The following is an 11,254-nucleotide window of genomic DNA, read 5'->3' as shown; positions in this document are numbered from 1 at the left end:
ACTCTTCTTTGCCGCCGGCGATATGCTATCCGAATACGGCGTTTGCTGCCGCCGGCATTGTGCTATTATTTTCAATGCTATAATTTATAATCCAATTATTATTACATGTGATATATGTGCTCCACATTTTTTCCCTGAATTTGCTACTATTTTGCCCATAGTTCAGCTTGTATGGTATTAATTTGCCATATTTTTTTTGGTCCTACTAATTAGGCATTGTTAGTGTGTTCCAAATAATTATTAAAAACGTTCACAAAAAAATTAATTACATTTATTTATTTTTATTTTTAATATATTTTTGGGCAGATTTTAATTTCATTTGCCTATAAATTTTTTAAATTTTTTTTATTATTATCAAATTTAAAAAATTTAATTTATTAATTAGGAAAAAAAGAACTCAGTTCAAATGAGTTGCTTTAAGGCATTAAAATGCCAGTTCAGTTCAAACTATAGTTCTTAGGACTCATCTAAACACTAATTCAGATTTTATTCCATGTTCAGATTAAAAGTTATGCTGCACATTCAAATGTCAATTCGAATACTGTTTAAACCACATTGTTCAGATTTTTATGTTCAAATAAAAATAGTTCAAATTAATACAATTCAAATTAACGAACTAAACATGCACTTTTATTATTTGAAAATAGTAATAGTTTTTACAATTTAGGATATGAGATCTGAGGTGAGAGAGAAAAAAAACCTACCATTAGTTTCCTTTTTATACGTAACTAAGTCTGTCACCATTATCTTTTTGTTGTCATTTGTGTGCGGGTTTCTTTATGGTAAGAAAATTTTATCAAAAAGGGGTTACAGAGAGAAAAAAAGGAGTGTATAAATATAGTCACCCTTTGATTATAATATGACAATATTATTATGGTAATGATTAAATAAAAAAGTGAATAATCAAATAATCACAATCAAATGCAACTTTGACACATGCTATTTACATATGCTATCTGCACTAATTTGGCATATTATTGTGAGTACTCAAATGTGAAAATTTAATATTAAACACACTAATTTTCACTGCATTAAGAATGCTGTAATAAAATACAACAAAATCAAACTAATCATACTTTTAAGGCACATTTACTAAATCTTAAAAGAACATAATGGCAAAAGTTAATGAGACTGAAAAGTAAAGTAAAGTATTAGAATTAAGGTTATTGATTTTCCTTTTAAGTGTTTATTTGACTATTTAATGATGTAAGGGGAAACAATATCACTCTTTTTTTTAGTGTTTACTAAAAACAAATAATTAGCAATATTATTAGAATCACTAAAAAGTCATTTTACATGATTAACTAATCATTGACTAGATTATTCATTAAGGTTGCATTAGTAAATTAGGCATTCATTACCTTTGACAAAAAAATCAATACCAAAGGGAAAATTTCTATATTATGTGGGACCTACTAAAAATTTATTATTAATTTTATAAATAAATATATTATTAAATAAGAAAGAGAATTACTTTATTTCTCTTTGTTTCAAAGTAAACGCGTCCTTATAATGCTAGAAATATACAGACACACACCTTGTGCTCCAATTTTGACAAGAAATTCTATTGGATATTTTCATTCCTAAAAAGAACAGTCCTATTTGTCTCAATATAAATTTATTCTCATCAAATACAAAAGTGGACTCATAGAGTCTATATGAGTCCCACCATGTAAAGTCATCTTTTTGTGTCTATAAAAATAAATTTTATAGGGACAAAAAGAAATTTTCTTCTTAAAAAAAAGAATGAGAAAATTAATTAATTCACTCTTGAATACATTTTTTTTTTTTAAAGAAGTTGAATAGAAACAGTTATGAAATAACGATCGTCACAAAATCCAGCAAATGCCAGCCTGCACTGAGTCCTGCATAACCGGAGACCTGGCCCAATAAAAGAAAAGAAACTGTTGCGCTTTCGCAGCAAAAATAGGAGTCAAAATGGGAAGGATCGGGGACCTTGGAGTGGATCCAACCAACGGCCATCAACTACCATCCTTTTTTCTGAATTTTACCGAGAAAGGGAAAGAAAAAAGGTGGGAAAGTGAAAGGAGAAAGGAGGGTTTGTTCAGTTTGCGGGGGTGTGGAAGAAACCTTTGAGAGGAATAACACGATTTTGGTTGACGCCAACTGTTCTTTCTCTCTCTATCTCTTTCTCCCTCCCTTTTTGCTGTTCGTCTCCCTGAATTCCTTTCCCAGTTTTTAGGGTAATCTCTTCTTTTATCTTTCTCTGATGGGTTTAATTTGTCTGTTTCTTTTTGTGTAACACTTTTCAAGGATTTCAAGGAAAATGAAATTCTGGAAAATTTTGCTTTAATGGGTTTTTTTTTTTTTAAAAAAAAAAAAAAAAAAAAAAAAAAAAAAGAAAAGAAAAGAGGTTTTGTTGAACGAAGCAAATTTATGGGAAATAAAACGTGGGATTCCGACATTATTTATGCATTGTTGATTTGATATGTCAGTTTCACAAATGGCTCGATAAAACGTGTTTAATATAGTGTTCATAAGAAATCAAATGTTGGGATGCCCACATTGGAGATTTTGTGTTGTTGTGTTGTTGGGAATTTATTGTCTGATGAGGAAAAGATGAAAATGCTGAAAAATGTGGGATTTATTTTAGACATAGGTGATTTGGTGGTGTTATGTGTCGCAAAAGACAAAATTTTCTAAGATGGTGAAGAAAACAGATTTCATGGAAAATGAAATATTGGATTGCAACATTGTAAATTTGAATCATTAACGGATTTTCGAAAAGAAAAACTTTTTTTATTATGCATGTTTATTGTTTGAGCATGTATGGCTTCTTTACTATTTATGTATGTACGAGTTCAGTTAGGTGCAAGGATATTATGGTCTTCAATCTTTTCTCTTTTTTTTTTGTGCTTTTTAATTTGAGTTTCTGGGTGTATAATTCTTCCATTCAGGCTATGATGGATTGAAGCAAAAGGGGTAGAAGTTTGCCAATATATTTGGAGGTCGGTCGCCAATCAAAGAAATGAGTACAGGATTTGATTTTTGCCCTCTCTGTAACAACAATATTCGGTAAGATAATAGAATATTTTTCCTTGGCTAATGTTGTTACATGATCCTTGATATATTGTTCCTCTCTTGAACTTTGAAAGTTTGTCCTTTAACACCAAATTGGACGTTTAAGATTCTTAATTTTCAAGTCTTTTGGGTACCAGATTTTTTACTTGGAGTTTCAAAACATCGAAAGCCATAAACAGACCTATGATGTGTTCATCACCACCAAACCACATCTAATTCTTCTTGCATATCGTTTAAAAGAATTTTGATTTTTTTTTATCCGAAGAATTTTGATTAGTTTATCATCTTAAAGTTGGCCACAATTTGGTGCTCAAATTCAGAAGTAGTTTGATGGATTCCATGCACAGTAAAGGGTATTGTTCTATCAGACAATTTTGTGACATTGTGCTAAATTTTTTAACAAGGTGGTTTTAGGATGACAAATTAGGAAGCTTATAGATGATAGGAGTGAGCATCATAGGAAGTCCTTTTTATATGTGAACTGAAAGTAACCCATATATAGCATACTGACAAGGAATGAGTATTTTTAGGATTAAAGACACCAACAGCATCTTGTCTCAATATAATTATGCAGACAGTGCAAAAGATGGTAGTTTAATTTGTTTAACTGAATGGTCATTTCCAAATTGAAATCTTACGTTTCTAACAGATTTTTTTTTTTCTTGAATTAAGATGTTGCATTTGTGAAAATAATCAAAGCTCTTCCTCTCAATGGTGTCATCCCATTTCACTATTCAGTCTGGCAGTTTAACATTCGTTTTTCCTTTGTCTTTCCTCTTTCTTTCTTTTTTTTTTTTTTTGGATCTTGTAGTTCGTAAATGCTTATATAGCATTTCTTCTTGACATCTCCAGATTTTTGTGATTGATTTCTCTTTCTCATTCCAAGTTAGTCCCTTAACCTTTTGAAATTTGAACAGATCTTTAGCTAATCTTTTATAAGCCCCAACTTTTCTGCACTCTCTGTAGTTGTTTTTTACAATCAAAATCACGCTAACTCTCTGTTGCTAAATTGAAACCATACATGTGGATTCGTGCCTTCTCACAGCAATATATTGCTTTTGGTAACTTAATTTAACCTGGAATGAGAACACACAAATTTCTTCTTGCAATTTGATTTAACCCGGAAGAATTGATTCCTAACACCTTGGTCCATTGAGAAAATATGAGCAATTCATGTGTGGCCTATGCATCATGTAACAAATAATCATTCAACTAAAGACAACTATCATATTGCGAGGAGAGAGTTCCTTTTCTTTTAATTATGAAATCATCGCATTTTCTCATCATTCATCATCGCATTGTTGAGTTTTTTGCCTTCTAAATGTGCAATCTGGTTACGTGCAGATATATGATGCCTAATATCCCAGGGAAGAGTAATCCTCAGGTAATTCGCTGAGAAAAACTGCTTTTGGCATGCACTGTCAAAGCCAACTGCATGAGAAATTATAAAATGGCTGTGGCAGTTGATCAACATCATGAATTCAAGCTTTACAAACGATTCCAGAGATGCAGACTCCTGTCTTACTCTCACCTTGACCACAACATCCTTGAACTTGGCCACACTAAATTTTCCCACTCATTGAAACACGCATGTGAAGTTGCTAATTTTCATCGAAGTTTGTCCACTCCATGCCTATCCCTAACCACTACACTTGAGGACGAATTTGAGACCAACCCAAGAATTGAGATTGTCGGTGGCTACAAGGCCCCAAGAGTACGTGCTCTTGTGGTCGAAGTTGCCATGGCTATTGCCTCTGGTGTTGATCCTCTACCCGTGTCCAGTGGGCTTGGTGGTGCTTATCTTTTACGTAGCCAAAGTGGGGACAACATCGCTGTGACAAAGCCCATAGATGAAGAACCCTTAGCCGTGAACAACCCAAAAGGATTTGGGGGTCTCATGCTTGGCCAACCTGGTATAAAACGCTCAGTTCGGATAGGTGAAACTGGTATCCGAGAGTTGGCTGCATATCTCCTTGACCATGGTGGGTTTGCTGGTGTTCCTCCTTCAGCTTTGGTCAAGATCTCTCATGTTCCGTTTCATCTTAATAATGCTGCAACAATCTCATCTACACCCTATAAGATTGCGTCTCTGCAACGTTTCATAGACCATGACTATGATGCAGGAGAATTGGGCCCCTCAGGATTCTCAGTTGCCTCAGTTCATCAGATTGGGCTTTTGGACATCAGACTTCTAAATCTCGATAGGCACGCAGGGAATATACTAGTTAAGAAACATGAGCGCAACGGCTATGCTGTTGGAGCTGCAGAGTTGGTTCCTATTGACCATGGGCTATGCCTACCTGAGTGGCTTGACGATCCATATTTCGAGTGGCTGCACTGGCCACAGGCCTCAGTTCCATTTTCTGAATCTGAAGTTGCCTATATATCAAATCTTGACCCTTTTAAAGATGCAGAGCTTCTAAGAACTGAGATTCCATCTTTGAGGGAGGCTTGTATCCGTGTTCTTGTGCTATGCACCATATTTTTGAAGCAAGCTGTTGCCTCTGGGCTTTGCCTTGCTGCGATAGGTGAAATGATGTCTAGGGAGTTTCATGCTGGGGAGGAGAAACCAAGTGCATTGCAGAATGTCTGTGCGAAAGCCAAGGCTTCTATTCGTAGCACATTTGATGGCAATGAAGACAAGAGATTAACAGAAGAACTTGGAGTCTATCAAATCAACAGTGGAAGTGAAGATACTTGCTGCATTGATGCTGTGGATATTCCTCAAGTCCCACCAGGCAATCCACCGATATCTAAGCCCCAAAAGGTGCTAACAATTTCAAAATCTGCAGGATCCATCACCAGGCTGCCTGATTCAATGCTGTCTCCACTGTATCAGGAAAATAACCCCGATAATGATGGTTATAGTATTAAGGCAAGAGAGGGCAACAATGGTAGTGATGATGGCAATAGCGATGTTAACCATAAGGTGTCGGGTTTGACGAGGAGTAAGAGTTCCTCAGGTCACAATCATAATTATGAAACCTGGGCCATCTCTTTTGGAGACATGACCGAAGATGAATGGGAACTGTTCTTGAAGAACTTCGAGAAGTTTTTGCCCGAGGTGCTTGAGAGGACAAAATTCTTGAGGCAGAAGCAGAGGTTGGGAACCTCTTGCAAGTTCTGAGAGATGTTTATTAAGACGGAAGAAGATTGAAATCAATCCAAATATGAATGGTAAAGTTTGATGTATGTATTGAATGATGTACATTATTTCCAAAATGACCTTAGTGTGTAGGCTTGTAGATAAATGCCACAGGGCATTGGTGGACTAGTGATTGGTACAATGCCATCCTTTCCATTCTTACCCTCTCTCTAACAAAAACTGTTGTTGCATAAGGCTTTGCTCCCGGAATGTCAGAATTCTTAATGCGGCTGTACATATTATCTTCATAGAATTATCTATGTCTATATATTCTCCTATAGAGGGGAGACATTTTATGTTTCCAGGTTAATTATCTGTTTGGTATGTAATAAGCAAACCATTTGGGATAAAAGGCGCATTCCTCTTTCATCAAATGCAGATTACAAACATTATATACACACACACATATATATATGTATGTATGCATGCGTGCATGTATATTAACTTTATAAGTCACCCTTACTAACATGTCTTACTTTAATGATACGGCAAATAGTTAAAACCCAAATTAGCAACATGCTTGTTTGGTATCTGAATTCCTTAAATATTCTATATTTATATAACTCAATATAAGAAAAGGGAATACATTTGCTATTCATGTAGATACAAAAAGATTTTTCAAACTTTGGTATCTCTATTTTGTCCTTTTGTGAGTTTTTTTTTTTTTTTCCTTTGATGGTTTTTTTCTTTTCCATCTTCTCTTTTTCTTTAACTTTTTTCCTTCAAAATTTTATATTTTTGGTTCTTGCCCTTACTTTTAACTTTTCTTCTTTCATTTACACAAATTAATTTTTTTTACGGATGGTATCCTACTTAGATATTTTTTTACTGGTGCCCTAAAATTTATTTATTTATTCATTTTAGTCCTTTTTCAACAATTTTTTTATATTTTGTCCTGAAATTTAATTTTTCTTTCATTTTGGTTCCTTTTGCCTTAAAACTTATTTATTTCTTCATTGTAGTCCTTTTTTACCCTTTTTCCTATTTTTTGCACTAAAACTTTATCTTCTTTTTTTTTCATTTTGGTCCCTTTTGCCATAAAATTTATTTATTTCTTCATTTTACTCCTCTGTTACTCTTTTTTTGGCTTCTTGCCCTGAGACTTTACTTTTTTTCATTTTGGTTCCTTTTTCATATTTTTTATTCATATGTTATATGATTTTTAATAATGACACAGTAGTTAAAGCTTAACACACACGATTACTCTCCACGTGCATAACACATGGAGACCATCTAGTATCGTATAAAGTTTGAATCCCTCACTTGGGAAAAAAAATATTACGTATGTCACTCTGCTCAAAAAGAAAGAATTGGCATTCAATTAATAAATAGAAAACAAAGGTGAAAATGGCACCTACTTATGAAGAATGACATAAAAAATAAGCTTCCACAAAACCATGACAAATTATGTATTTTTCTCGGGGGGGAAAAAAAAGCTATCTCGTAATGGGAAAGATAGGCTCCAAAATTTGAATCTGTAATTCCTAAATGAATAATTTTGTTATAAAAAAAAACATAAATATCCTTGTTATAATAGTACTCGTTCATATACCCTATAAAAATTTACTATCATCATTGAGTTTTTATAAGAATATTATCCAAACTTAGTATAAAGTTTTGACCCATTTAAACACACACTCAAATAAGATTTTCAATTAACATTGTATTTCAAATGTGCATATCCAAACACTAACTCCAAATTATAAGATAATATCACTTCAAATTTAACTCAAATTAAAAACTTTATCCGAAACATCAAAATTTGATTCGCAATAAGAACGGGCCCTAAAGGTTCCCTGCCCTCATCTGTTTGTGACGAGGACCGAAGCAAACCAAAGCAGAACCTTAAATAAATCTCAAATGACTTGGCATGGAAATGTTTAACAACCATCACCTTATCCACATGGTAACATGCAACATGAAAGTGACTCTTATTTCCCCTTAAATCCCACAACACTTGTATATAAATACCAAGGACCCTTTTCAAAACAAAATAAAACAAATAACAAAAAAAAAAAAAAAAAACTATTAGACGACCCTTTTAAAAATAAATCAAAAAATAAAAACAGAACTATGATAGTTTACGAACGTTGGATGATAAAAGAAACGATAGTGGTATTAAAAATGAACTTTTTTTGTTTGGTGCTACACAACAACAAAAAATTTCTATGGTTCAATTTATTTTATTTTATTTTATCTACCATCGTACAATATCTCAAAAAGTGTTGCACAACATAACTAAATTTGACTGATCATAAGGTAAAAGGGTCTCATATTTATTTCAAGACAAAATTATGTAATATGTCACAGTTTCTGATTCGGCTTTATGGCATGTTTTGGTGACTTTTGACTGCAATGGATGCCACAATTTGAAACACCAATAACCATAGTATAAATCTAAAAGTAATTTTTTTTTTCCTTTTTAACATTCCTCAAAATTTCTCTTTATTCAAAGAGAGTTCAAAAACACACCTATATAAGAAGGGATTTAGATTACTTGTCTAATTACTAGTTTTTCAATTAGTGTCTAATCAATTAAATTTTGACATGTAATTTAATGGGCTGAAACATTTAAACAAGAAATAAATTAGTTAAAAAATATTTCAAAACTTTTAAATAACATTGCACAATATGGGGTTTTTTTTTCTAACAGAAAAAGGGAACTTTAGATGTCTCAAAAACGGGGCGCAACTGAATCAAAAATAAATGCAAAATCATCTGGATTTATGTACTAAAAATTTGGAAATCCATCCCAAGAAACCATCTCGAAAATAATAACAATAAACATTTATGCTTCGCGAGACTTAGAAATCTATAAGTAATTTAAGGGGACGTTTATTTCTTGTAATCGTTTTTAATTTTGAATTATGATTTATAATTTTTTACAGTATTTTTCTCTCATAAAAAATACACATAAAATAAGAATAATTCTGAATCATAATTCTGAATACATGAACTAAACATCCTCTAAAAATCTGAGTAAAAAACCTCTCTCTAAATAATACATAATCGGGACTATGACATGACTTAAGAGTTGACCAGCAGTGTGGAAATTCTCGGAGTTGCTGGACGTAAATTGAGGTATAAAGTAATTAATTTTCAATTATTAGTATCATCCTGCTTTCTATCTCCTTCAATACTTTAAAAATTCCAATGTCCACCTATAAAACAGAAAGGAACTAACTCAATTCAGATGGGCCTAATTTTAGTTAGATACACTATTCTTTTTTTTTTTTTTTTTTAAGGAAGTTAGATACACTATTTGGGACAAAAAGAATTTGACAAATGATTTTAAGTCCTCTGAGGACTATATGGTAATTTCAACGGTACAAAGCCGCCGAAATAAAAGGCTCTTTTCCAACGTAGGCATAATCCCTTCACAAAAATGGCTGCTAGGAACGTCTTAGGGCCAACAAGCCAAACAACTCTGTCTCTTCCATCGTCCGCCTCTGAAAACCCAGATTCCGGCGATGTCTCGCAAACTCCAACCGCCGCCGATTACCCGGTTTCAGAAGATCCGGATTCGACCCGAGAGCCCAAGAAACGAAGATGTTGTCCGAAAGCACTTGAGCAAGTCGAAGAACTTTTGATCGGCCCTAATTCGAATCCCAATTTATTCTCCTTCAGCTTCGACACAAAATTCTCCGGTTGTTCGCCTGAGATCACGCCCAAGTTTGGCTCTTTCAATCTGGTGGTTTCGAATTCGGCTCAGAACACCCGAAACTGTAAAAAGGAAGCAGAGGGTAAAGATCAGACTCAAAATCCGACTGGTTCGTCCTCTGAAACTGTTGAAGAGACTAAACAGGATTGAAGAATGATAGACTTAGGTCCCTTTTTCTTTCTTTTTGGGTTTTGTAATTATTGGCTCGAGAAACTGTATTTGTTCGGGAAATCAAGAGCTAAATTATGTAACGAAATTTTAGAAAAACAAAGGAATTTTTTTTTTTTTTCCTTTTTATTTTTCATCCCTTAAAAGTGGCTTTTTTAATGCTTTGTTACATACGGTTGGAGAGCTTAGCCACCTGCACGTGCGGGGCAGGCTGTTTGAGCAATAATTCAGTTGTTTATTTGAAAAGAAAGCAATAATGTTTATTTGAAAAGTAAGCTTCTTGTAAGATGAGTAAAAATAAATTATCAATAATTTTTTAATTTTAATCATTTAAAATTATTTATTTTATATATTTTTTTAATTTATTATGATTTTAACTTAATTTAATGATTATAAAATGACATTATTAGTAGAATTGTTGTTTTACTAAAGAGACTCCCTAATTGATTTTGTTATAAATTCTTTTGTGTTTTGCAACACTATCCATGCTCTCACAAAGCACTATTCAATGATAAGAAGCAGTTATATCTATAACTACATTAGAAATAGGAATGAGTTTACTATTTATGCTCTCACAAAGCACTATTCAAAGTCTTAGGATTATTTTAGTATTATTGTGTTGTTGAAAATTTTCATATAGGTGTTTGGTAAATATTTTTACAAAACTATTGTGAGTACTAGAAGTAAAATTTTAGGTGTTTGAAAAACTTTATATAATATTATTGTTGAACGTATAACGATAAAAGTAGATATACTTTATCTCATATGTTTATAGTTAATTTTATTTCTATTTTTATGGTCAATATTTAGAATATAAAAAAAATATTAAAATTTTATTAACTAAAAAATTCTTAAAAATAAATTACTTTTATTCAAGAAGAAGAAGTATTCCTCTACTAATATTTATTATTGTTATTTTTAAATATTTTGATAATTATTAAAAATATTTGAATGAAATAAGATTTTTAATTTTAAATAACTATTTTAAAAATATGGGGTGCATTTGGAATTATTTTTGAAAATATTTCCACACGTACTTTGAGACACGAAAATAAAAAATGGTTTACAAATCGTGTTTGTTAAATAAAACTTTTGAAAATGAAAACAAAAATAAAAAATAATTAGAATGATTTTTGTGAAGAAAGTAGAAAACGATTGAAAGTTGTTTTCCCTTTTCCGTTTTCATTTTCTAGTACTTATCAACAAAGTTATATTAAATTATTAATTATTAATTATAT

General features: G+C 32.2%; 1 protein-coding gene across 2 annotated transcripts; it reads left to right on the top strand.

Annotated features, from left to right (window-relative positions):
- Window positions 1-1,869: 1,869 nt before the first annotated feature.
- Window positions 1,870-6,465, top strand: LOC21410491 (phosphatidylinositol 4-kinase gamma 8). Of its 2 annotated transcripts, XM_024175429.1 has the most exons (3): window positions 1,870-2,204; window positions 2,919-3,036; window positions 4,387-6,465. In XM_024175429.1, exon 3 carries the CDS (start codon window positions 4,478-4,480, stop codon window positions 6,167-6,169), a length of 1,692 nt encoding a protein of 563 aa, XP_024031197.1. In that variant the 5' UTR covers window positions 1,870-2,204; window positions 2,919-3,036; window positions 4,387-4,477; the 3' UTR covers window positions 6,170-6,465. The 2 variants fall into 2 exon arrangements, with proteins under 2 accessions (XP_024031197.1, XP_010111233.2); XM_010112931.2 differs by lacking the exon at window positions 1,870-2,204 and having other exon boundaries at window positions 2,858-3,036.
- The last annotated feature ends 4,789 nt before the right edge of the window (window positions 6,466-11,254 follow it).

This window comes from Morus notabilis, unplaced genomic scaffold (assembly GCF_000414095.1).
Source record: "Morus notabilis unplaced genomic scaffold, ASM41409v2 Scaffold78, whole genome shotgun sequence".
In the NCBI taxonomy this organism is placed as follows: domain Eukaryota; kingdom Viridiplantae; phylum Streptophyta; class Magnoliopsida; order Rosales; family Moraceae; genus Morus; species Morus notabilis.
The sequence above is the reverse complement of the archived record's forward strand: the minus strand, read 5'-3'. Positions and strand labels throughout refer to the sequence as shown.